Raw genomic sequence first — 24,485 nt, 5'->3', positions numbered from 1 at the left:
GTGGCAGCACCTGCATCGCCTGCCGCGTCGCGCCCAGCATCGCCCACCAGCCCACCCCGGCTCACGGTGCTTCAGCAGGATGGTGCTGTTGCTGCCTGCACTAGCACAGCCTTGCCTGCCGAGCCGCTGTCGCCTCGGACCTCGGCGCATCTGCGGCAGCAGCAGGCCGAGCAGCAGCAGCCCGCCACAGATCTCATAGAGCCCGCCAATGGCAGCGCCAGGCAAGCAGTGGCAGCCCCTGCGGCGAAGCAGCAGCGCCATCAGGCGCTGTGGAGATGCGCCACGAGCGGCAGCAGCAGCAGCCGCTCTTAGAGGAGGCACCACGCCTGCAGGACCGCAGCACACGCCAGCGCCAGCGGGACGCCGACTGGCCGCCAGCCCCCGCCACCGCTGGTGCAGCCGCAGCAGAAGGTCCTGCACCCGCCGCCCTGCAGCAGGCGCAGCGGCAGGATGGCGCCGCCAGCCCGGCGGCACCGCCGCTCCCCGAGCACGAGCACAACACGCGGCACGCGCAGCGCCAGCGCGAGGAGTTGGCCCGCCGCAAGGTCAGCTTTGCCCCGGGGCCTTGGGCGGGCAAGTTCTCCACGCACGACGGGCACCCAGACCACGAGGGCCAGCTGGCGCGGCAGCGCCGCAGCTCGGGCATGGGGTGGGGCCGCGACCTGACGCCCAGCGCGGTGCGGGCGGTAGAGGCGGAGCTGGGGGAGGAGTGCCGGCCCTCCATCGACCGCCTGAAGCGAAGGTGGGTGGGGGCAGGGACAGGAGGTGTGTGGTGGGGGTGGGGGGGAGCGCCCAGCTTGCTAAGCCTCACCCACGCCTGCCTGTGTCGCTGCTGTTGCCCGGGGAGGGCTAGTCTGGTGCGGCATGCCAGCACCAGCACCCTCACTCGCCATGCCCCGGCGCACCCACACCCCGTTGCTGCCGCGCCGGCGCTCTGCGGCCTGCAGGGTGGGCCTGCTGCCGCTGCGCAAGCGGCCGCTGGAGTATTATGTCGTCATCAACGGCGGCGCCAGCAGCGGCCAGCAGAATGGCGCCGCCAACGGCACCACCCACGGCGCCGGCACCCGCGCCGCGGCAGCCAAGGCAGCCACCGCGGCAGCGATTGCAGCAGCGGCAGCAGCCAACGGCAGCGAAGGCTTGGGGGACAGGAACAGCGCAGAGGGCAGCGAGGAAGCAGGGGGGCATCATGCCAAGAAGCCGCGGGGCGCGCAGCGCTCTGTTGCGGAAGCAGCCCCCGACCCCGCACCCAAGCAGCAGCAGCTAGCAGGCCCCTCCGCAGAAGCGGACGCTGCCAACGGCAAGCCAGCCAAGCCGCTGCCCCCCAGGCTGAGGCAGCCGCACCACGACTCTGCAGGCAGCGTGCTGGCCAAGCTGCCTGCAGGCGCCAGCATGCGTCCCACGGCCGTCACCTTCACCCGCAAGCGCGCCCAGGCAGAGACGGCTGCCCCCGACCAGCAGCAGCAGCAGCTGCACAACAGCCCTGCCAAGCGAGCCAGCCAGCGCTTGGGTGGCCTGTCTGGCCCGGTGGGGGGCGGCCTGCTGGGGACCTTTGGCAAGCATGGCAATGCCGGCATTTGAGGCAGCCACTGACGCACTGCTCAAGCATGCTAGCCCTCCTCTGCCCAGCGCAGCGCCCGTGTACAGTCAACCCCTTGCATATGTACTGCCTGCCATGTGTACTGCCTTGCCTCTGCTCGTTTCCTCAATCGGCCTTTCCTGCCTTGCTTTCGCTGCCCTGCTTTTTGTACAGCCAGCATCCTGACCCTTCAAACATTTTTGCTTACTCTCGTCTCTATTCATCCACATACAAATTCCAAACACAAACTGCATGGGCTTCCCTCCCCAGCCATTTAACAGATTCACAAGCATGGGTGAGGGGTGCGGGCTTCAGTGCCAGGGCATTCCTGTTCTTAAGTGGAGCAAAGTGGGGTGGCTCACGAAAAGCAGCGGGGGCGCTGGAAACGAGTCCTAGTGCAGCGTACTCAAAACGGGGGCTCTGCAGTCGGGGGTGTGCCTGGTTTCGGCTGCCTATGGGGGATGCCATCAGCCAGGCAGCCCGCGGCTCACGCCTGCAGGCCCTGCACCGCCTCCTCCAGCTCCTCCCGCCACACCGCCTCATCCTCGGGCATCCTGACGCCATGGGCCGCCAGCCGGTCCTGCAGACGGAGGGGACGGGTGGTAGAGCCTCGGCATCATGCACCTCACCAGCTGAGTGAATGCCATGCTGTTGGTGCGGCTTGTAGACTGCAGTGAAGTAAGAACAAAGGCAGCAGCAGGAAGGGGCAGCTCGCCTTAGCATCCAGGGCAGCCTCCAGGTGGTCTCGGTTGGGCAGCATGCCAGCATCAAACTCCGGCGCCACATCCGTCAGCTCGGCCACCGCCTCTGTTACAGGGGCGTCTAGGACGTGGTGGGCAAAGGGGTCATGGTCGTGGCTGTGCTGAGCGACGCGGTCCTGCGCAAGAGGCGGAGAGGGCACCGGCGGCGTGAGCCCACGCCGCTGCCACCCGCTCCCGCTCCCTCCGCTGCCCACCCCATCCCGTCTTCCTGCCGCGATGCATGGCGTCTGCACCTCGGTCTGCGGAGCTGCTGACGGAGGCGAACGACGCGCGGTGTGCACCTGTACTAGAGTTGGTCTGCTGGCTGCTGGCAACCAGGCTGAACATCGATCACGGCGACCTCACCTTCGTCTCCACCGCCACCCGGATCTGCTCTGTTGCCATGACCGCTGTCGGGACGTGTCGGAGCTCGGGGATCACTTCACTTTCTGCTCTGCTGGGGCGCTGCAAGTCTCAATCTGCTGATACAGAATTTCGAGCAAATAGAGTTGCATGCTGGTGCCGCCATGCGCGCGCAAATTCGGAGGAAGGCCCCCGCCGCCACATGGGTGGCGCTAGCAGGGCAGAAGGCTCAGGTGATCCCTGCGTGACCATCCATCCAGGCCTGCTTGAAGCTGCCGCCCTCCTCTGCTTCATCTGCAGCAAGACTTAAACCCTCAAGCGCTGCAACAGCAGCCACGTTCCAGGCCCCGCTTCTTGCCCCAAGACCGCTTGATCACGCCTCTCTTCCCACTGCACTCGTGCACTCCACTCGGTGAGACCAGCGCCGCAAGTCAGAGCGGCAGGTCCTGCTCAACGAGCTCTCCAGCGGCGCTAGCGCGGCGGTCAAGCTACCTTCTAGAACTGGCAGCTATGGCTGGCCAGATGGGGGATCTCGTCCAGCTGTACATCTATGATTTAAGCGGAGGGATGGCCCGGTCCTTGAGCCAGATGCTGCTGGGCCGCCAGGTGGGTGTGGGGCGGGAGAGGCGTCGTGCATGGTGGCGGGGCCTGCTGCTGCATCAGCGCGGCCAGCAATTGCGGTGCATCCGCCAGCCCGGTGCCGACCCCCTGCCGCTCGCGCCCTCCTTGTGTGGCAGATCGAGGCCATCTACCACACCTCCATCGTGGTGGGAGGCATGGAGCACTATTTTGGCGGCGGCATCAACGTGGCACGCGCCGGCTCCACCCCGTTCGGCCAGCCCATGGAAGTGCTGGACCTGGGGTGAGCCGAGGGGCCCCACTCGCCCTGCTGCAGTCGTGCACTCCGCCCTCGGGACAAGCACCACTTCGTCTTTTTGCAGCAGCCCCTGTTCCGTCATGAAGCTTGAGCGCAGCAGTCCGCAGCTGCCAGCCCGCTCCTCTTGTTTGACGCTCACCACATGGCCCTCTGTTCTGCTGTGCTGGCCTGCCTGCAGGCGCACCGAGATCACCGAGGAGCTGCGCGCCGAGCTGCTGGCGGAGCTGAGCGAGCGCTTCACCCCGGAGGCATACTCCCTGTTCCACAACAACTGCAACAACTTCAGCCACGAGCTGGCGCAGCTGCTCTGCGGGCGCGGCATCCCGGAGCACATCACGGGTGGGCGCCGGTGGTGTGGTGGTGGTGGTGGGCGTGGGCGTGTGGGTGGGGTGGCGGGACGAAGGTTGAAGAGCGCTGGTCGCTCTGGCTCCTGCGTGCTGCTGCTCCGGGCAGGGTGTGGCATCGATGCTCCTACCATGTGCTGCTGCTTCGCTTGCCGCAGGGCTGCCTGCCGAGGTGCTGTCCACTCCGTTTGGCCAAATGATCAAGCCAATGCTGGCCAACCTGGAGCAGCAGCTCAGGGGCATGCAGCAGCAGGCCTTCAGGCCCCATGCAGCTGAGCTGGCAGCGGCGGCAGCCCCTCCGTCCGGCTCAGCCTCCTCGGATGCTGCCAGCCGCCAGCCAGCTGCTGAGGGCCCCATCATGCGGGCGGCCGAAGTGGAGATTGATGCAGCCATCGCGGGAGGCATGATGCAGGAGGCTCAGCATGAGCAGCAGCAGGCCGCCGGCCCACACCCGGGCGCTGCTCCAGGCGCCGCAGCTGGCCCCGACCAGGCTGCCAAGCTGGCAGTGCACGCCGCCAAGCTGGCTGTGGAGCTGGCGGTGCAGGCCGAGTATGAGCGGCTCATGGCGACCGGAGAGGTGGAGGAGCACGAGGCGCAGGCGCTGGCTCTGGAGGCGGTGGCGGTGCAGCAGTCGCTGCTGGAGCAGCAGCCGCAGCAAGCAGAGTAGGAGGAAGGCATGGCTGCCGTGTCCTGACATCATTATCATCAATGGACATCATAGCCTCTGTTAATTTATGATAGATGCCACTGTAAAGTTTAAACCAATGGCTAAGAAAGCGGAAACGCGTCGGGACGGCGCGTGCGCTTCCCGCGCTGTGGCGGGTGCCGCCTTGCATCCATCCTCCCAACCGTCCCTTGCAGCATTTCTATCGGTAAAGCTACTCCTTGATGAAAATAAATCGTGCGCAAGCGACGCCCGTGGTGGCTGTTGCGTTTTTGCTGTCGGCTTGGCTCGCAGTGAAGGTAAACCCGAGCTTCCAGCACTCCGGCTGGACTGCAGGGTGTTCAATAATGCGCTGGAACACTGCGCTGCCTCCCTTAACGCAGACAGGGCATCGGGCAGCAACAGCAACAGCAACTGGCGCCGCCGCCGGTGCCGCCACCCCCCACTCACTGACAAGCTCTCCAAGCAGCTACGTGGCCCTGTGCGTCGCAGCCAAAGGTGCGAAACTTGCTTGAGCCATGACGGCATTGTTTTTTGTTTTTGTGGCAGTTGCCCCAGCTGCAGGTGCGTGCATCTCTCTCGTTGCCGCACCCTCCCCCTTTCTCCTTTGCCGGAGGCTTTCTGGGCCGCATCCTTAAGTTCGCTGGTACTCTGCTGGCCGCATATCCCTGCCACAGGCTAAAAGGCTGTTGATCCTGTTGTGCTCAAAGCCTTTGTCTTTTCTGTTGGCATGTGCCCCATGAGCAGCTCTGTTGTCACCACTTTCGCGAGCAGAAAGCAAATTGTGGGATACATGCGAATGCGCCAGAGCATGTGGCCAGAGCAACCACACACCATGCGGCGGCAACAGCAACTGGTGGGAAGGCAGAAAGGGCAGTGGCAAAACAAACAAAGGTCGGATCAAAATGACATCAGCGGGTGCTGGATACTGAAGGGACATGGGGCAGGCAAGAGAAAGCCAAGCTGAGTACAACACACGAGTAGTATCGAATACAGAGGCCGTGCGGGGCGAGGCAGCACCAGGCGCTGATGCCGGGGCGCCACTCAGTAGCCGCGCGGGCTGCTGCCGCCGGTACTGCTGCTGCTGCTGCGGCGGCCGCCGTCGCCGCTGCTGCTGCCGGCGTCTGCCTGCAGAATGCCCTGCAGCTCTTCATCCAGCGGGGGCGGGATGATTGCCACACCCACCACCGCCGCCTTGTAGCACAGGAAGCCCACCAGGGATGCCACAATCTGCTGCACCCGGAACATGTTGGCGGCAGAAGCAGCGGAACCCTGCATGGCAGGGCGAAGGCAGTCGCCCAGGGCTCTTCAGCAGGGTGCGAGCTCGCTCAACAGCAGCTCTGCGCTCTGCATCCGCCCACCCAGGCAGCCCTCTCAGGCCATCCAATCGCAGTCACATGACACACAGGCCCACCTGTGCAGTGCCGCTGCCCGTGCCAAAGTGGAGCGCGCCAAACATGCCTGTGAGGAAGCCGGCTGCAATCGCCAGGCGGACGGCCGGGTTGGCCAGCATGCCTTGCAGCGACAGGCCCGCGCCGGGCCACTCCGCCTGATCCTGGGCGTACGGGCTGCTGCCCTGGCCCACGCTGTCAGTGGCGGCCTGCATGGGAAGGGAGCAGGGGCGGCGGCTCAGCCACCAGCCATCATAGTTTTCTTGGTGGCTGCTGAGCCCCGAACACCCGGCGCCGTTGAGCAGCAGAGCTGGTTGACCCGCACAAAGGCAGGCCTGCGCCTCTTCCCCGCCAGGTAACCACTGCTCCCGCACTTGCCTGCAGCATGTATTGGTACAGCATGCCGCTGGCCCCGCCCAGCGCAAAGGGCAGCGCCAGGTCGCGCCCGCCTGCAGCGTATGCCAGCGCCGAGCCCAGCGCCACCAGCACCGCGGTGGCCGCCAGCAGCTGGCCCTTCAGCTCGCTGTACTGCTGCATGTTGAGGCTGTACAGATGCGCCGCCTGCTCCTGCAGCCAGGTGAGCGTGGGCAGGTGGATGAGGAGGCAAGGGGTACGGAGGTGGCTGCGACAGACGAGGCCGCATGACAGACAAGCACCACCCACATCCGGCGGCGATGCCAGGGGCATGCTTGCCTTTGTGATGGCCACAGCCGCATCGCCGCTGCCATACACCACAGCGTCAGCCGGCACCGGCAGCAGGTAGGCGGCCGCCTGCCCGCCCTCGCCCAGCGACTCCCGGCACACAAACCTGCAACAACGCGAAAGCAGGGAACCGCTCCGAGTCACAGGGCAGGCGGCACTCACACCAGCAGCGGCGGGGCCAAGCACAGCAGGTGGAACAGGCACGTCCAGCCAGCCACACAGCCGGCCGAGCACCAGCAGCAGGCGGGTGCGGGGCTGGCGGGGGCGGGCGCGTGCCTGTCGGTGTGGCCTGTGCGGCTGGAGGACACGTCCACCTCCTCACACAGCCACCTGCCCTGCTCGGGCCCCACAATCAGCGCCGCCAGCGGGCCCAGCTCGGGCGCACTGAAGGACACCTCGTCCACCGCCCCCTCCTGCACCACGCGCAGGCCAGGCAGGAGCAGCAACAGCAGCAGCAGCTTGGGTAGGGGAGGCATGTGAGCGTGCGACGCAAAGGCGCCCATGCACAAGGTGCTCGACCGAGGCAAATAATGCGGCTGCAGGCTTCCTGTGTGCCCTGCTTCAGCCCGGGGTGCTCTGGGGTGCCCCTCGCCCGCTGCCCGGCAGCCTGCCTGGCGCGCGCACCTGGAAGCGCAGGCGCGGCCCCACACCGCTCTGCCGCTGGCTGGCGGCGGCGTGCAGCGCCACGGCGCAGTTGGCGCCTGCCTCTCGGTCGTCGATGGAGGAGCAGATGTCGCGCACCTCCTGCTCCGTCAGCTCGGGGTCGTTGATGCGCGGCACGCGGCGCAGCAGCGCCGACCCGTCGCCCGCCACCAGGCACACCAGCACGCCGGCGGCAGGGTCGGTCAGGGAGGCGCCACGCGACAAGGCGGTGGACACGCGCAGGGTGTACACGGTGTCGCGCCGCGGCTCCTGCGCTCGCACGGGGAGCGGCAGCTTGGGTTGAGGGGGCCGGCAGGCAGGCTGGCAGCCTACTTGAGCGTCAGGCTGCACCGCGCCAAGTGTGCGGAAACGCAGCAGGGACGAGCCTTGCTGCAGCAAGGGTCAGCAAGGCGCTGCTCCTGCAGCACCTCCCACCTGTGCCGGCCCCGTGCTGAGCAGGCGCTCGGGGGGAGTGAAGTAGCGCGGTGGAGGCGCGTCGCCGCCGCCGCCGCCGCCGCGGCCAGGCCGATCGCCCTGCCGGGCGGCCAGCACTACGCGGGACCTAGGCACGGCTGTGGATCGACAGTGGACCTCGCACAGCCGCATGGCGACGCCTGGCTGTGCTGCCGAGGGGCAGAGGGCATAGGTCTGCATGACCCTGCTGCCGTGAACAACCCGGCGCACCCTGCCTCCTCTTAAAGCTGGCGTGTGCCGAGAGGCGCCGGGGTTGACTGTGATCGCTCGAGCGCGCTCGCAAGTGTTCTTGGTTTCTTCCCGTGCGATGCGACCACTTTCAAAGTGCCAGCGCGCTGTCCAGCCATCTTCCCGCGCCGCCCTGCATTCCAGTCCAGCTGCCAGTTTTTAGGGATTGTTTTGGGGCGTCGGCAGTGCCCTGCGGCTTGCTTAGCCGTTGGCCGCCCACTGGCATTGCCGCCAAAAGCGAAGCCAGGCGCCCAACACCGGCCTGCAGCATCCCGCGCTTGTGGCCAGTGGTTTTGGAGTGCACCACGCCCATGACGGCACCAGCGGGCGGCGGAGCGGCAGTGGCGGCGCCGCCGGCAGACGCTCGCCTCAAGGCCCTCTACTCTGTGATGCAGAGCATCGAGGTACGACGGGCGCCGTGGGACTATCGAGGGACACGTCACAAATCAAAGCTGTGCTGCATGAAGTTTGTGCAACTGCCCTGTCGCCGTGGGCCAGCTCGCCGCCTCTCTTGTCCCCATCCTTGCCCGCCCCAACCTCCTGCGCAGAACAAGCTGGGCGGCGGCGAGGGCGTGGAGGGCCTGTACGGCAGCATCAAGAAGAGCGGCATGGACAAGGTGCTGGAGTGCCTGCGCAGCAGGTGCTGCCTCGACTCGCGAAGTGTGCTGGTGGACATTGGCGCTGGCCTGGGCAGGTGCGGGCCCTCAGTGATGCTATTGTGTGCCAGTGGCGCTTGAACCACGGCTTGTGTGGGTGCATGGTGGGGTTGGGGGCTGCTGCAGGTAGCGCCTCATGGCTGCATGTGGCACAGCAGATGATACCTCCTCTGATGCACTCACCGCGGCTCAGCTCCTGCCCTCTCCATGTGCCCCCCACACCCCTCTTCCACCCGCTGCTGCCCGCGCAGGCCACTGATGCATGCGCTGCTGGAGCCGGGCATTGCAGGGGCGCGCGGCATCGAGATAGACCGCATCAAGTGTGACAAGGCTGTCGCCTTCCTGCGGCAGGCGACGCTGGAGCTGCAGCGGAGGGGCGTGGCGGGGGCAGACGCCCTGGTGCTGCCGCAGATTGAGTGCAGCCCCATTGAGAAGGTGCTTGGCAGCTGCATGGGCCAGGGCCTGCGGCTGTGGTTTGCAGCTGTTGCAAAAACAGCGCAGGCAACCTGTCGTTGGCCCGGCATGGCAGCTGCCGCCTGCTGGCTTGCACTTCCCTTCTCCATCTGCCGCTGCTTCTTTTCCTGTCGCGCCTTGCCCACCTGCCTGCCCGCGTGTGCTGCTGCAGGTGGCCAGCCTGGACCCCTGCACCCACGCCTACTCCTTTTGGGAGGGCGTGCCTGTGGAGGGCAAGGCCGCCTTTGGCCGCCTCTTTGCCGCCTCGCGCACGCTGCGGTCGGTGGCGGTCGTGCAGCGCGCCATCAGGTGGGCACGCTGCTCTAGAGCGGACGGCTGGAGCTGGGCCTTGCTGGGCGTCCTTGCCTGGCTGCTGCACGCATGGCAGCGCTCGCTGGCCAGCCACCCTCCCCGCTCACGTGCCTGCCCGCCCGCCCCTTGCCTGTCCCCGCAGGACGTGCCCGCTGGAATACATGGAGGACCTTGGGTTTGGGGAGCTGGTGCTGGAGGGCTCCTTCTCAGTCAGCATGTCGGGTGAGAGGCTGCGGTGGGCTGCCTGCCCTGGCACCACACAGAAGCAGCCAATCAGTGTGTTTGAGAAGGAAGGATGGGAGGCAGCCACCTTGGCGTGCCTGCCTGCCCACTGCTGGGTCCAACGTTCTATGCAGGCAGCGGCAGGAGCTTCACCGCGTATGTGTTCAACAAGGCCACCCTGCCGCTGGCCCTGCCGGTGCCGCTGGCGGCGGAGCAGGCAGCTGCGCACAGCGTACAGACGCCGGCGCAGGCCGGCGAGCATGCTGGTGCGGCGGCGTCCACGGGCGCGGTGGCGGCAGTTGCCGAGCTGGAAGGCGAGTCAGTCCAGAGCATGCTGGAGGCGGCAGAGGCGGCGCGGGCGGCGGCTGCTACATCCCCGCAGCTGTCCACAAACGGGCGGGGCCGGCGGCAGCTCAAGCCCTCTGCCAAGCAGGCGGCCGCTGAGGAGCAGCAGCAGGCGGCCCAGGAGGAGGCGGAGGAGCAGCGGCGGCCCAGCGCTCGGGAGCGGCGTGCCGACAAGCGCAATGCGGCGGCCTGGGAGGCTGCCAAGGTGGCGACCCCGCAGCAGGTGGCGCAGGCTGCGGCGGCCGAGGAGCAGCGGCCTGGCACGCAGCAGGCAGCACCCCAGGCTGGCGGGTCACCCAGCAAGGCGACAGCTCGTGCTGCCAGCGCCCCCCGCCCGGCAGCCGCAGCGGCAGCCAAGCTGAGCAGCCCACAGAAGGGCGGGGTGCAGAAGCGGGCATCGCCAACCAAGGGCGCCAGCCCCACCGCACGCTCGCCCCAAAAGGCAGAACGTGGTGGTGCCGCCAGCCGCAAACTGGCAGTGGCAACGGCTGCCAGCAAGGGCAGCTTGGATGTGGAGGCGGCGCCGCTGGCCGCCGGAAGCGCTGGCCTGCTGCAGCGTGCCGCTCGCGTGATCAAGAGCGGCATGGCAGAGGGTGTGGCGAAGCTGCGCCCAACCCGGCATGTGGCAGCAAACCGTGGCCTCCAGACCGACCGCATGGCGGCCTGAGGCGGAACAGCAGCATCTAGGAAGCAGCTAGCAAGACGGCAACCCATTCCGGAATGACCCCACCAGAAACTTTGTAGGCAGAACACTGAACCAGTGACAAACTTCCAACTTGACACCCACCCACCACCTAGAGACCTCTGTTGCGTTGGCCCGTTTTGCCTGTGATCACACTCGATTTACAACTCTTACTCACAATGCTGGTGTTGAACACTTATCTCTTTGCCTGCACTCCTCTGTGATGAAAGCAAAACTGCAAAAAATGAAAGATGAGCTGCGGCTCTGATTCACGCCGCAGCAGGCTGATTGGATGATGGATCGATAAAGCACAGATCAATCTCGGGATCGACTCGGCAGCGTGTGCTGACATGACTCTCCTGGCGGGTCTGACCTGGAGACTGACAGGCGATAGGATGCGCCTCCACCTCATCAGGCGTGGGCAAACACGTTGCGCTGCACCTGGTACTGTGCCTCCTCGCCCATGGCGATGACAGAGCCGGGCTTGACGGGCGTGCGCTCGCCCTTGTCCAGCTTCTTGCCGTTGACCATCACGTCGCACTCGGAGTCCAGGTCCTGTTTGGGGCGGCGAGCAGGGAGCATACACCCGATCGGCAAACTGGCACAGGTTCCCAGGGCCTGCCGAGCGGGGCTCCAAGCAGCGCATCAAGCGGGGAACATGCCCAATCGGCTGCTGCTGGTCGCTAGTTCAGCAGCCTGGTCAGCAGCTGGGTCAGCTGCGCCGCACGCCCCATCGCACCGTGACGTAGAGGAGGGAGGGGGAGTCCAGCGGGTTGCTGGAGCCCTCTGCGTCAAACACCAGGTGGATGCCGCCGTGCTCAACGATGCACAGGTCCTGCGCCTCCTCGGACTTGTAGTCGTGGGAGGCGATGGAGCACATGCGCTTGCTGCGTGGGACAGGGCGAGCTCGCATGAGTGGTGGGGCAAACTGCAGGTCCAGGGATGCCAGGGCTGGCGGCTGCCGCACCTGCCGATGGGGCCCGTGAGCTCCACTTGGCCCAGCAGCTTGCAAAGCTTCTCATTCTGCTTGCACCATTTAGGATCTGCAGAAAAGGCAGCCGAGGCCTCGAGGAGTCGGCGCCTTGTCGCGATGCTGACACAGCACCGCCGCCGGCGTTGCCCGTCTGCAAATCCCCAACCCAGCCCCCGGCACGCCAGTTCCGACCGCAACTTGCCCGGGGAGAGGTACCACATGGTGGAGGCACGAATGGACAGCCGCCGAGGCCGGGAAACGGGCGCTGCAAGCTTGGGGGTGTGTAGGATTGCCGCACGCATGGCCATGGCTCGATTTTATGACCGCAACAACTATCTGGGAGTTTGTGACGATTGCGGAGGCCAGAATGGGTGAGGTTTCATGTGCATTCTGGCTGCTGCTGCGCCTGCTGCCAGCTCATGGCGCCAGTTTGGCCTTGGGCCCGCCTAACTTCTGGCAACGCAGCAGCGGCTCAGCTCCAGTGTGTTGGTGCAGGTAGGGCAGCAGGGGAGCCAGCAGTGAGGGCTGTCAACATGGAGGTCCGCTCACATCGGCTCATAGACAGCTTTAGGACACTCTCCGATGCGTCCTTGGCGGGCAGCGAGGAGTATGACCCCACGCAGCCGCTGCTGGTCGAGGGCAACACTCCGACTAGCAAGCCGCCGTCACGCCTCTCGCGGCTAGGGCTGCCGCCGCGCGAGGATGGCCCTGGCACCCTGCCCGTCATCTCGCTGGAGGACTCGCCTTCCACCACACCCGGTGGGTTGAGGCAGCGAGTTCATGAGGATGGTATGCAGCTGGGTGCTGGGCCGGAACGCTGCCGTGGCTGCCCCTTTGGGGCCTGGCGCGCTCCCGCCCGCACCTGCCTGGCCCACCCGCAGTGCCTGCAACGCTGCGTCGCCCACGCCGCAGGCAGCAGCATCCTCGTCAGCGTGATCATCCTGGCGAAGACGATCATGGGGGCGGGCATGGCGGCGCTGCCGCACGCCTTTGAGATGCTGGGCCTGCTGACCGCGGGCGCCTTTCTGCTGCTTGTGGCCTACATGACACACTTCACAAACCAGTCCCTGGCGCTGGGCACCGTGGTGACAGGTGGGAGAAAAATGAAGCCGCGTCGCCAGCCCTGGTCTCCACGCCTCCCACCGGTCCTCGGCCTGCTCCGCCTGCCTGCTCTGGTGCAGGCCACATGAGCTACCCAGAGGTTGTGCGCGTGCTGTGCGGCAAGCCCGGCTCGCTGCTCCTGCTGCTCTCCCTGGTCTGCCGCTGCGCCGGCCTCATGATCATTTATGTGAGCGAGGCAGCGTGGCAGGCACCGACCGCCCATCCTGTCCCTCCTTGTGCCGCCCGTGTTCACTACCAGCCTGCCAGCCCCCCTCTTCACATGTCAGGAGAGGGTCAGGATGGACAGCTACGTTCTCGACCACGCCCTCTTTTGCTCGCAGATCATCATCTCAGCAGACGTGCTGGCGGGGCACCCCGGCTCCCCGGGCCTGGTGTGCGACCTGCTGGGCGCCGACGGCAGCGGCTGGTGCGGCAACCGCCAGCTGGCGGCGGGCACGGTGGCAGCGCTGTGCATCGCGCCGCTCGTCACGCCCAAGCGCCTCTCCTCCACAGTCATCACCAGGTGGGCGGCTGGCTGGGTAGGGGACCCTCGCGACACACAATGCAGAGGCATGTGTTGAGTGGGAAAGTAAGTGTTGGCCAGTTGGATGCTCCGGGCTGCCTGCAACCTCCACCTCCTTCTGCCGAGCCCCTCCGTGGTGCTGCTCAGAGATTCGACCGCCGTATCTCCATCCCTGCCACCTGCTGCAGCTGGATCGGCATGGTGGCGGTGGGGACGTGGGTTGTGGTGACGGCGGCGCTGGTGGGGGCAGCGGCGGTGCAGGGCAAGGCGTTCACAGTCTTCTGGCTGCCCGATCCCGATGCCTTCAGCGGCGGTATGCTGCAGGTGTGCGCGTGGCTGCGCGTGCCTGCTCCGCAGCGGGCCTGCAACAAAAAACGCGGGCCAGCAACTGGCGCATGGGGTATGCTCTTCCTTTGCGCTTCTGAGGTTGCCTTTCACCTGCCCCGCCTGTGCAGGAGGTGACCCAGATCGTGGCTGTGCTGCCGGTGCTGGGCACAGCCTACACCTGCCAGATGACCATCCACCACATCATGAGGGATCTCAAGCCCTTCACCGAGCGCCGCGTGACTGTGATGTCGGTGAGAGTGGCCACCTGGGAGGGCAGCCAGCTGCATGTGATGCGCCATGGCTGCATGTCGCGGCCTCCAAGTGTACTTTCTTGTGCCCAGCCTTAGGCACGAGAAGCCCGAGTGGGATCTGCGCCTGTGACGCGTCCTTGGGAAACACAGCCTTGCGCCCATCCACCACTCATCTCCCAGTGCACTGCCGCCTTCCGCCTGCCCAAGTGATTAATCACGCGCTGTCCGCCGCCACCCTCTCCGGCACGCAGGCTGCCGCCATCACCATCTGCACCCTCTTCTTTTTGTCAGTCGCCGTTGGTTCCCAGGTTGCCTTTGGGCCCTCCATCCCCGCCGACGTGCTCACCCTGTTCAACGCCAAGAACCTGGAGCCGCTGGTGGGCGCCGCCTGCGGCCGCGCCTTCTACATCCTCGTGCGCCTCGGCTTCCTGCTGTCCGTCATCACCATCGCCCCCTCCCAGGCAAGCAAGCGCTGCGCCGGCCTGGTACACACGCACTTGACTCATGGTTGACAGGCCCAGGGACAGAGACCTGCACACCTGCGCTTGCGGAATGCTGTGTCCCGCTGCGGGCTGTGCCTCTGCATCCAGCCACCCTCCCTCCTCCGCCACCCCCGCCGCTCTGTGCCGCAGATGGCTCCGTACCGGGAGAGCCTGTCGCGGCTGCTGGCGGGGCGGGAGCTGCAGGGCGCTCCCAACTACCTGGTTACCTACCTCTCCCTGGCCCTCTTCTACCTCATAGCCATGCACAGCGGCAGCATCTGGGTGCCTATCCAGTTTGTGGGCGCCACCGCGGGTGGGTGGAGTCGGTGGTGGTGGAGGGAATGGGCCACGCTGGCCCGTGCTGCTGCTGCTCGCGTCACCTGTGTGAGCCTGGCAAGGAGCCTCCTTGTCCCTCCTTGTTCTCCGGCGCCTGGCCGCCCCGGTTCTTATGTGCCTGGACGCAGGAGCGCTGATTGCGTTCATCTTCCCGGCCCTGGTGGCCTTGAAGGCGCTCAAGGGGAGGGACCCTGTGGTGATGGCCTCGCAGGCAAGTTGTGTTGCAGGGCTTGTCTCTGCAGGTCCGTGCCGCCTCGACCTGGTGTGCCGCTGCCATGACACGCTGTTGCCTCACCCCAACGTGCCTCAACCACCATGCATGCTGCTGCTGCAGGGCTACTGGCAGTGGAATGCGTGGGCGCTCATCGTACTGGGCGTGCTGCAAGCTGTGGCCGGCGTGGCTGCGGTGCTGTTCTTTTCTGACAAAGGCCACAATGCCAGCGGCAGCGGGCTGATGGCATACCTGTTCTGACCGCCGTTGCTGTTTGGGCCGCACTTTTGCACTGCAAATCCAACCAATCCAGGCCTTTTGTTTGCGCCACGACCTCCGCCGTCGCACCAGTATTGCCCTAGGATGCCATGTACCTATACAAACCCATACCGTAGAACATGCAACTGAGCCCCTACCCGTGTTTGTGCACTCGCTCTGCCTCATCTATCAGAACCAACCCAACGCTGTGCTTGCATTCTTTCCTCCCTGAATGCCCTGACCTGCTGTGTTTACAGCTGATGTATTGGCCGGCTGCTGCCTGCCGCGGCTTGTGCACCAGCAGTGCGTTGGGCAAGCAGGGGCAACGGGGGAGGCAGGCAGACGCCTTGCTGTGTTGATTGCACCTGCGGCGTGAGAGCTGATGACGCGCTTGGTGTCCCTGTGGGTTGTGGTTTTCACATGCTGCTGAACATTCCAGGATGGTTGCTAGGGAAACTGGATCAAGCGCAGGCAGAGAACAGCTGCACAGCCAATTTCCAAACCTGGCATGTGCTGGGGGGGAAGCGTTCCGTCCCGCCCTGCCAGCTCAGGGCATGTCTCTTCCACCCGTTGCCCACATGCCTCTCCTGACTGCAGACACGTCTCTCCAGACTTAAATTCGGTGCTCAGGGTGCTGGGGCATGGATTGGCTCGACTGGCTCGCCGACGCGTGCTTCGCCCTGCGCGGGGTGCTTGGCTTCCACCCGGCACCAGGCACCAGGCAGCACAGGGAGCTGAGTTTGCGTGTGCGGCGTGAGTTCAACGAGGAGAGGTTCAAGCCTGCCGAGGAGAGGGACCAAGAGCGCGTTCGCCAGCTGCGCATTCAAGATCTGCGGCTCGGCATAGAGGAGGGCGAGGTGAAACCGTTGCTGGCACCATGCGTCGCCGCCGAGAAGTAGCGGCGGCGCGGCGGCCCCACGCTTCACCACGGCTTCACGCCATTCAATTTACTGCCATGCAGTTCTGTGCCACTTGCCTGGAGGACGAATCTCGTTAATGGCAGGTGGCCGCTGCCCGGGCAGCGTGCTGCGCAGGCAGCAAGTGCGCACACAGGCGGGTAGCTGCCTCGTGCGCGGCCCGGGCCAGGTTCTACCGCGTCAGGGTGCAGCAGCGCAGGAGGAGCTGAGTGCGGAACTTGAGCGGCGCTCAATCAGGATTGTGGAGCTTGCAGGCATAGAGCTGCCTGCGCGGGTGGTTGAGGAGATGCGGGGCGTGCCGGCAACCGACCTGTGTGTGGCCCGCCACAAGCAGCTAGAGCTGGTGAGCTTGAGGGCTCGTGGTGGTGGTATGGGAGCGTGGGAGAGCTGCATGAGGGATGCGTGTTGAATGGGACTGAGGGCAGGCTCAGGAAACTCTGCATGCGCTGGCTGGACTGCCGGCGTGAATCCTGCTCTTGCCTCGCAAGATGCTTGCCTGCCTGATGTTCATTGTGCTGCACCCGTGCCTGGCTTGTAATTGCTGCTTGCAGGCAGCATCAGCTGAGGAGATGCTGAGACGGCACGGCCAAGATATTGCCAATAGTTACCGCACAAGTGGGTGTCTGGCTGAGCAGCAGGCAGGCGCGGCAGCAGCACCACAACAGCAGGCCGAGCCACCTGTTGCGGGAACAGCATTGGCGGCGGCCAAGGAGGAGCAGCGGCAGGATGCGCCGGCCTCAGACACGCCCACAGGGGTGCTGGACCTGCCGCAGCGCCCCCAGCTACGGTGCTCGTCGTCAGAGGAGCATCAAATTGAGGCAGCGCCAGGCAGCGAGCACGCGCCGGCGCTGCCGGGAGGGCAGGCGTCGCTGCTACACTTGAGACAACAACGTCAGGGGGCTGGTGCTGTGTTTTGAGGGTGTCAGGTGCCCTGAAGTGCCCGCTAGTGTAATTTCTGTATCTTGCGCTGGTGAGGCGTGTTGAGAGGGAGGGAGAAGGACAACGAAGTACATTAGATGCCGATAGATTAGATAACTTCAAATATGAAAATGCAGTACAGTACATTCGATAAACTGAGGAGGCACAAAACAACGAGCAGCGCTTGGGTAAAACTGCTGCCAGTGTTCAGCCGGGCGGGGGAGCACGGGCCCCGGCTGCACACACGAATCCAGCTCAGCTCGGCAGCACCAGCAATAAGCTGCCCCTTCCTCCGCTGTGGGGGCCTTGCCACTTCACTTTCCCTCCTTCTTCTTGCCGAAGCCAAAGGCCTTGCCCAGCTGCTTGAGGCCCAGAGGGTCGTTCTCCAGCTCCGGATCCGGGTCGCCAAAGTCCACAAAGGGCAGCTGCAGCGGGCGGTACAACAGGCGGTACACATGGGATGGGCACGAGCATGCAGGGCAGCAGCAGGCGGAGCAGCAGGTTGCGGGTTGGGAGGCAGGCCAGGCCACCCACAGTCTGGAGAGTCGCAGGCGCCTGGGACCCACCCGCAGATCAAACCGCTCGGTCTCATCATAATCCGGCATGCCAAAGGGCGCCAGGGGCACGATGATCCCAAACTTGGGGATGGGATTCTCCTTCTCCTGCAGAGAATGGGAGCAGACAGGCGAGGCGACCACGGTGAGGGCTACCAACAGGCAGGCGAGGCCAACAACGTCGAGGCAGGGCGAGGATGGGGCCCAGTGCAGGTGGTCCTGGGCACGGCGAAGCTGCCGGGCGGCCTGGCAGACACAACAGGCACCATAGAATCTGCTGCGCCTTCCTGCCACCCTCCGAGCCCCCAGCTCTTCACTCCCACATGCCACCCCGTGCATTTAGCCGGCAACCCACCAATCACGCCCCTTGCCACCACCACCCACCCCAACCGACCCACCTCCTGCTCCTTCTTGGCCTTGAACCGTGCCCGCTTCTCCGCGTCCACCTGCTTGCGGTACTCCGGATTCTGCAGGTACTTGCTGACCTCCTTGCGCCGATCCACCACCTCAGCCTGCCACGAGTTGGTGCGCCGGCGCGCCAGCACCTCCTGCTGCTTGCGGAACTGCTCCTCCTTCTCCAGCTCCTTCTCCGACTTCTCGCTGCTGCCCTTGCCGAAGCCAAACAGCGCAGACACCCGATGCGCACCCGCCGCCCGCCTGAAGACGGGAACATGGGTGTGGAAGCGTGAGACGGCAGGCGCCGGTGGCGACGGCGGCGGCGGCGGGGCGGCGGTGGGAGAATGCAGCAGCCCGCCTGGGGTGGCGCTGTCGGTGCGGCAATGCTGCATTTGTGCTGTGGGGACAGCAGCAGGGGCGCACCTGCTCACCGCCGCCGCCCGAACGGGCAGAGGGGTGGCAACGAAGCTGTGGCGCTGGGCAAGTTGTTGCATCATGGTGTTGCCCTCCACAACACTGGAGGCGCGCTGACACCCTCTGTTTCGGCCCAGATGAGGGCGAGGGCCACTCAAGAAAGCCAAAATATCCAACGTTCCCGCTCTGTCTCATTCCCCTGAATTCGATGTCATGTCAATTATCATGATCTCCCAGAGGCTGCTAGTGAGGGGAGCAAAAGCAGTGACGGGCGATCGGCATCCGCTTCCATTCCTGAGCGCGGCGCACCTAGCGGGTGCGTTTGCATGGAACCCACAGAGCACAACTGGCATTGATGTACGCTGCCGATCATACCCTTGGGCTGCCGTCGCCGCCGTCGCCGCCGCCGGCGCCTGCTTCCGCCTGCGTTTGGGCCACCCGCCTGCTTCGTGCTGCCTGCCGCCTGTCGCAGTCCGCAGCAGCAGCAGCCACCCCAGCGGCAGAGGCGGCGTCAGAGGCATGGCCACCCACGCGGAGCTGCACAGCCAGGGGTGCTACATCGGGGAGGTGCATGTGGTGGGGGCGCCCAGCGGCCCCCTTACAGGCCTGACCGCGGTGGTGAAGGACTGTTTTGATGTGGCAGGGCATCGCACCTCCAACGGCAGCCCCGCATGGCTGGAGACGCACCCGCCCGCGCAGCGCAACGCCGCCGCCGTCCAGGTGGGAGGGCGCGGGTGGCGGCCCCCCGCGGCGCGCATGCGTCCTGTGGTGGGGCATCACTCCCCGCCAGCCCCCGCCAATGGTTTGCGCCCTAGGGCGTGTCATGCAGGCGCTGCTGGACGCTGGGGCGACCATAATTGGAACGAATGTCATGGATGAGATGGCGTACAGCCTGGCGGGCGAGAATGCGCACTACGGCACCCCCGCCAATCCGGCAGCACCGGGGCGCATTCCCGGCGGCTCCTCGTCCGGCACGGCGGCGGCGGTGGCGGCAGGGGATGCAGACCTGGGGCTGGGTGGAGACACGGGCGGCTCGGTGCGTGTGCCCGCCTGCCACTGCGGCATCCTGGGTATCCGACCCACGCATGGTGCGCACTTTGTTTGGTGTTGTTCCGGGGCTGCTGCTGCTGTTGCGGCTTCGCAGCTGCTGCTCTAGGATAGCACTGCTCAGTTGTTTGCCATCTGGTCGTCTATGCAAAGCGGTTGTGAGGGGAGCCCCAGCCCCGCTTGCAGGGCGGGTATCGCTGCAGGGCGCCGTGCCGCTAGCCCCCAGCTTTGACACTGGCGGCTGGTTTGCGAGGGATGCGGGCGTGCTCCGCGCGGTGGGCGGCGTGCTGCTGGACGGCGGCAGCCGGCGTCCGGCGCAGCTGCGGCGCCTGCTGGTGGCAGCCGATGCCTTTGGGCTGGCAGAGGAGGCCACAACCAAGGCGCTGTATGACGCGCTGTCGCCCAAGATAGACCAGGTGTGTGGCGTTGTGTGGTGTGGTGTGTGTGGGGTGGTGTGGTGTGGGTGTGTATGGCGGTCCCCTGGGGGAGACAGGCTGCTGTACAGCAGCAGGCCGTCACTGCATGTCTGCGGCTGATGCACGCTGAACTACCGCAGGTGGCTGCCCTGCTCAGCAAGCCGCAGGAGGTGGAGGTAGGCAGCAGCACGGGCGGGCTGAGCCAGGCCTGGTTCAACGCGTTCCGCGTGCACCAGGCGCATGAGGTGCGTGATGGTGCGCTGGCTGGCAGCACATCTGCCTGGCATCCCTGTCGTGAGCAAGTACCTGCCCTGCCACGCCTTCGCTTCACCCATGGCTCTTGCTTGGCGCTGCAGATTTGGCAGCAGCACGGCGCGTGGGTGACAGAACACCGGCCGAACTTTGGGCCCGGCATCCGAGAGCGCTTCCAAATGGCTGAAGGCGTCAGCCGGAAGCAGTATGAGGAGGCGGCGCAGCAGCGCGGCGCGGCGCGGCAGCGGCTAGCAGAGCTGCTGGGCGGCGACGGCGTGCTGATGCTGCCCACCGCGCCTGCGCCTGCGCCGCTGCTCAACACGCCCTCGGATCAGCTGGACGCCTTCAGGACGTCGCTCATATCCTTGACCTGTATTGCTGGCCTGTCCGGGTTCCCGCAGGTGGGGTCGAGCCTGCCTGCCAGCTCCGCTGTCCATGATGGTGTGCCGCCAGGAGCTTGACGCACGACGCAGGAGCTCGACGCATGACGCCGTGTTGCCGTGCCCTTTGCAGGTCAACGTGCCGATTGCGGATGTGGAGGGGCTGCCGGTGGGTCTGGGCCTCATTGGGCCGCCAGGCAGCGATGAAGACTTGCTCGAGCTGACAGAGCAGCTACTGGCCGTGCTGCGATGAGGGGCCCCGCCCGCCCGCACCAGGGTGGAAGGCAGCCCCTTGTCCTCGAAACACTGCAATTTGTTGCAATGCGTTGTAATGCCTCTTCACCGAGATGGTCACAGCTGCAAGCACTCCAGGGCAGGCATGGATGGCCAGGAAATGGCGTGCAGCAGGGCGCCGGCGCCCGCCGCTGACACACCGTTCATATTGGCATGATCGGCTTGGCTTGCAGTTGTCATTCTTCTTCTTGCCGTTGTATCAGACGCTTCGAGCGAAAGCCGAGAACCCTCTCACTTTCAGCGGTAGCTAGAAACAAACCTTGAACCACTGCACGGCTCGCGGGCGATCGCCACATGCGGCCTTCCATGCCGGTAGGCCCGCCAGGGCACCCAGGAGCGGGTCCGCCGCCGGGGGTGGGCTTTCCCGGCGGTGCCATGCCTCCGCCACTCCCCACCGAACCCGTTTTGTTGCAAGGTGCGCTGCGCTATCGAACAGGGCTGCAGAGGCCTAGCGGCGATCGATTGAAGTGGTTTTCGATCGGGTCCGATGCCGCACCGCAATCCTGTTGCCTGCCCGTGTGCAGCGCCGGCAGCGGTGAACGGCGGCAAGCCAGCGGCACTGCTGGTGCTACTTTCCGGCGCGATGATGTTCCCGAAGGACTACGCCGAGCTTCTTAAGGCTCTCAAGGTAGCGCTTCCACGCTGCCAAGTCCCAGGATGGACTGGCAGGCCGACAAGCCGGCGCCATTGCCTCGCAACAGACCCTCCTTGACCCGCCGGCCACCGCGGGCGCCACCACTTGTCACAGGCGCAGGATGTGGGCATCGACCTTTGGGTGGCCATGCCGCCCATCAACTGGCTTGAGTTGATGGCCCTCGGATTTGATGCGATGGACAAGTGGGCAGAGTACTCGGACGCCCAGCTCCAGAAGGCCGTGAAGGCGGCCTGCGACGCCGGCTTCCCGCTGCAGGGCACGCGCATGGCAAGCTGCCTGCCGTGGCATGCTGCCTGCCGTGGCAGGCTGCCGCTGCTCCCTCGGGGGAGCCCTCATGTCCTGCCTTGCGCCCTGCCAGCCAGCTGCACCCCGACACGTGCCGCCCATGCACCCTGGCGCGCGCCGCCCTTCCCTGCAGGCCGCATGGAGAACGTGTTTGTGTCGATGCACAGCGCGGCGGCTCGCTGCTACGGCTCCGCCCCCATGAAGAACTGCGCTGGCGGCATCATGCTGGCCGCCGCGCTGGACGGCACGGTGTGCAGCGCCGCCGGCGTCGCCAACGCGCCGCGCCCCCTCATGCACATCTTCGGCCAGCTGGACGGCCAGCTGCGCATGCCGCGCGCGGCCTGGGCCGCCGCCGCCGCCGCGCCGCTGGCGGCGCAGTTTGGCGCCAGGTGGGTGGGCCCTGCCCTGTGGCCGTGCAGCTGACATGATCGGTAGGTGGCCTTCAGTGGACCCACCCTGCTGCCTGGCTTGACCTGCTGTTTGCCTGCTACACTGCTGCAGGCGCTTTGCACAGACGCGGCCATTTGCCATCATCCCAGGCTGCAACCACGCTCAGTTCAGCAACGGTGAGCCCGTGCGTGCGCCCTGGATGGGTCGCCATGCTCACGCAGTGCGCTGCGTGCACCTGCCTGGCCGCCAAAGCTGGACGGCCGCAATGTGTTTCGTCTCTGCCCATGTGGACTGCAGGAGTGGTCAACGTGCAGCGTGGCGACATTCCCTCTGATGCCCCCATTGAGAGGCAGGCGGGTGAGCGTGCCAGGAGCTCCTGCTGGCGGCTGCCGCTGCTATCGCGAGCTGCTCCTGCCCTCTCTTTCCAGCTGGCTGCGCCTTAGGAACAGCCAGGCCCAAACCGTGTCTGAGCTGATTCAAACGCCGCCTTTCCTTGACGTGTGCTGTGCAGAGGCGGTGGCGGGCCTGATGGCGGCTTTCATTGCTGCCAACCACCCAGCGACGGCGCCCGAGGCCTGTGAGCAGGCTGTGGACCAGCTGCTGGAGGCCACCCGCACCAGCTTCGAGCTGCTGACGCCCCTGTCGCTGGCTGCCGGCCGCGGCTCTCCCGCCGCCGTGCTGGCGGGGCAGGCCGTGCAGGCCGGCGAGGCGGCGGCCTATGCTTTTGGTAACGAGCGGCTGCCGCTGATGAATGCCATGCACGGCAGCCTGATGCACCCTGGAGAGCTGGCGGCGGCGGAGCGCTTTGCGCGCGATGTGCAGCGGCGCATGCTGGCGGCGGGGATGTCGGCCGGCGCCGCCAAAAGCGTGCGGGTGGCGGTGACTGTGCACCCTCGGCTGGAGCCCTTCATCTATTCCCAGCCCATGGTGTTCAAGACAGGTGCGTGTCTGCAGCGGCTGGCTGCGCATCCCGCAGCGCCTTGGGAGCAGTGAGCAGTGCAGCATGCCATGGCGCGCTGCGTGGCGGATCCAGCCACGCACAGAAGCGGTGCACCTGACTGCGGGCCTGGCTGCCGTGCCTGCCCCCTGCCCCCAGGCGACGAGTGGGTGGTGCACTGCACCGTGCACCCTCACTGGGACTACTACCAGCCGGGCATGGAGAGCATGCGCCAGCCCATGTCGCCTGTCTACTCCCTGAAGCTGAAGAAAGGAGAGGCGGTGGCGCGGGTGAGTCGGCAGTCCCATGGGAGTGTGCGGACAGGCCCTGTGCATGTGTGTGGCAGTGCCGCCGGCCGCGGGACATCCGCGGGGGGCGCCTGCCAGCTGGCGACCAGCAGAGTTGCTCCCTGACGCTGCTGTGCAGGCCATGGGGCTAGAGGGCGGCAGCGATGCTGTGGTGAGCGCCGCCGAGGCGAACGAGGCCACGCTGCAGCAGGCGCTGGCGGAGGCGCCGCCGCTGTTCCTGGAGACGTATCGCAAGCGCGGCAAGCAGCTGCGCTTCGCGCCCGACAGGCAAGCAGGAGCGGCCTGGCTGCTTGCAGGCATGCCTCCTTGTTGGTAGCGGGCCCCTAGCAGGCGCCTGCACCGCAGGGCTGTTGAGTCTCCAGTCCGAGACATGAGCTGCCCTTTGGGCGCCTGGGGTGCCCGCAGGGATGTGACCCCTGAGATGAAGACGCCACTGGACTGGATCAACGGGCCGCTCAAGTTCGAGCCGGCGCCAGGTGCGACTCCGGCAGCTTGGTGGCTGCCGCTGCCACTGCAACACTGCTCACGTGCCCATCTCAGCAAACGCCCCGACGCTCCCGCATCCGCTTGCACCCATGCTGCTGCACTGCCTTGTGTGCGCCTGCAGGCAGCGTGGCCACCCTGGAGGTCACCGCGCCCAGCCTGTCCACGCCCACCGGCCAGCTGCCAGCCTACGACCGCGGCCCAGGCCGCTTCTCGGGCAACCATTACGTAAAATGCTTCAGCCCGGCCTGGATGCACGAGTGGATCGCCATAGAGGGGCTGCGCCGTTGAGGTCGCGCGTTGCAAGCACAGTTTGCCAGGCAGCGTTCATTGTGTGTTTTTGATTCATTTGATCCGGACTGCTTATGAGATTTGCCAATGGATTTGTGCTTGCGCTGCTAGCAGTTTTTTGCTGGTGGAGGGCCCTGTAAAGCGTTGGCCAGAGCTGCCATGAGCTGGGCGCCGGCGCCAGCGCCAGCGCCGCTCCATCCGATCCACACGGCATGCCTCTTCGCCGTCCCATAGCGCATCCTAGATTTCCATGCTTGATATAGATCCACAATTGAGGATAGAAGGCCTGTGCTGAGCGGCGCAAGTGAAGATCCCACGCGGACAGCTTCCTCCTGTCGTGCCTTCCTCTCGCTCATCTCTCTCGCGTTCCACGATCGCACGGCACTGGGGTTGATCTCAGAGCTGCTGCAGAGGA

General features: G+C 65.9%; 9 protein-coding genes across 9 annotated transcripts; 5 read left to right on the top strand and 4 right to left on the bottom strand.

The window, feature by feature from the left end:
* Positions 1 to 275: 275 nt before the first annotated feature.
* CHLNCDRAFT_135443 (hypothetical protein) lies at positions 276 to 1,578 on the top strand (the record flags this gene model as incomplete). Its single annotated transcript, XM_005846774.1, has 2 exons — positions 276 to 742; positions 948 to 1,578. The coding sequence occupies 2 exons, from the start codon at positions 276 to 278 to the stop codon at positions 1,576 to 1,578; spliced, it is 1,098 nt and encodes a 365-aa protein (XP_005846836.1).
* Positions 1,579 to 2,063: 485 nt separating this feature from the next.
* CHLNCDRAFT_135442 (hypothetical protein) lies at positions 2,064 to 2,721 on the bottom strand (the record flags this gene model as incomplete). The annotated part of the gene is made up of 3 exons (XM_005846635.1): positions 2,064 to 2,156; positions 2,361 to 2,453; positions 2,683 to 2,721. The coding sequence occupies 3 exons, from the start codon at positions 2,719 to 2,721 to the stop codon at positions 2,064 to 2,066; spliced, it is 225 nt and encodes a 74-aa protein (XP_005846697.1).
* A 489-nt stretch (positions 2,722 to 3,210) lies between these two features.
* On the top strand, positions 3,211 to 4,141 carry CHLNCDRAFT_13697 (hypothetical protein; the record flags this gene model as incomplete). The annotated part of the gene is made up of 4 exons (XM_005846773.1): positions 3,211 to 3,285; positions 3,417 to 3,541; positions 3,735 to 3,895; positions 4,059 to 4,141. Coding segments are annotated over 4 exons (444 nt in total), but the record flags the coding sequence as incomplete, so codon positions are not given.
* Positions 4,142 to 5,608: 1,467 nt separating this feature from the next.
* CHLNCDRAFT_135440 (hypothetical protein) lies at positions 5,609 to 7,905 on the bottom strand (the record flags this gene model as incomplete). Its single annotated transcript, XM_005846634.1, has 7 exons — positions 5,609 to 5,836; positions 5,979 to 6,164; positions 6,316 to 6,522; positions 6,619 to 6,763; positions 6,988 to 7,070; positions 7,282 to 7,569; positions 7,735 to 7,905. 7 exons carry the CDS (start codon positions 7,903 to 7,905, stop codon positions 5,609 to 5,611), a joined length of 1,308 nt encoding a protein of 435 aa, XP_005846696.1.
* A 407-nt stretch (positions 7,906 to 8,312) lies between these two features.
* On the top strand, positions 8,313 to 10,656 carry CHLNCDRAFT_53084 (hypothetical protein; the record flags this gene model as incomplete). The annotated part of the gene is made up of 6 exons (XM_005846772.1): positions 8,313 to 8,405; positions 8,550 to 8,695; positions 8,909 to 9,092; positions 9,283 to 9,419; positions 9,565 to 9,644; positions 9,779 to 10,656. The coding sequence occupies 6 exons, from the start codon at positions 8,313 to 8,315 to the stop codon at positions 10,654 to 10,656; spliced, it is 1,518 nt and encodes a 505-aa protein (XP_005846834.1).
* A 426-nt stretch (positions 10,657 to 11,082) lies between these two features.
* CHLNCDRAFT_135438 (expressed protein) lies at positions 11,083 to 11,865 on the bottom strand (the record flags this gene model as incomplete). The annotated part of the gene is made up of 4 exons (XM_005846633.1): positions 11,083 to 11,226; positions 11,411 to 11,558; positions 11,639 to 11,714; positions 11,811 to 11,865. The coding sequence occupies 4 exons, from the start codon at positions 11,863 to 11,865 to the stop codon at positions 11,083 to 11,085; spliced, it is 423 nt and encodes a 140-aa protein (XP_005846695.1).
* A 312-nt stretch (positions 11,866 to 12,177) lies between these two features.
* On the top strand, positions 12,178 to 15,136 carry CHLNCDRAFT_135437 (hypothetical protein; the record flags this gene model as incomplete). The annotated part of the gene is made up of 10 exons (XM_005846771.1): positions 12,178 to 12,403; positions 12,557 to 12,736; positions 12,826 to 12,932; positions 13,087 to 13,268; positions 13,457 to 13,592; positions 13,724 to 13,846; positions 14,098 to 14,331; positions 14,479 to 14,641; positions 14,793 to 14,860; positions 14,999 to 15,136. 10 exons carry the CDS (start codon positions 12,178 to 12,180, stop codon positions 15,134 to 15,136), a joined length of 1,557 nt encoding a protein of 518 aa, XP_005846833.1.
* Positions 15,137 to 17,282: 2,146 nt separating this feature from the next.
* Positions 17,283 to 18,310, bottom strand: CHLNCDRAFT_135435 (expressed protein; the record flags this gene model as incomplete). Its single annotated transcript, XM_005846632.1, has 3 exons — positions 17,283 to 17,393; positions 17,535 to 17,630; positions 17,921 to 18,310. The coding sequence occupies 3 exons, from the start codon at positions 18,308 to 18,310 to the stop codon at positions 17,283 to 17,285; spliced, it is 597 nt and encodes a 198-aa protein (XP_005846694.1).
* Positions 18,311 to 18,549: 239 nt separating this feature from the next.
* On the top strand, positions 18,550 to 20,680 carry CHLNCDRAFT_35982 (hypothetical protein; the record flags this gene model as incomplete). The annotated part of the gene is made up of 7 exons (XM_005846770.1): positions 18,550 to 18,648; positions 18,805 to 19,052; positions 19,162 to 19,420; positions 19,566 to 19,795; positions 19,936 to 20,040; positions 20,152 to 20,448; positions 20,561 to 20,680. The coding sequence occupies exons 1-7, from the start codon at positions 18,558 to 18,560 to the stop codon at positions 20,678 to 20,680; spliced, it is 1,350 nt and encodes a 449-aa protein (XP_005846832.1). The 5' UTR covers positions 18,550 to 18,557.
* Between the last annotated feature and the right edge of the window lie 3,805 nt (positions 20,681 to 24,485).

This window comes from Chlorella variabilis (genome assembly GCF_000147415.1).
Source record: "Chlorella variabilis unplaced genomic scaffold CHLNCscaffold_13, whole genome shotgun sequence".
Taxonomy (NCBI): Eukaryota; Viridiplantae; Chlorophyta; class Trebouxiophyceae; order Chlorellales; family Chlorellaceae; genus Chlorella; species Chlorella variabilis.
This window is presented reverse-complemented; position numbering and strand designations above follow the sequence as displayed.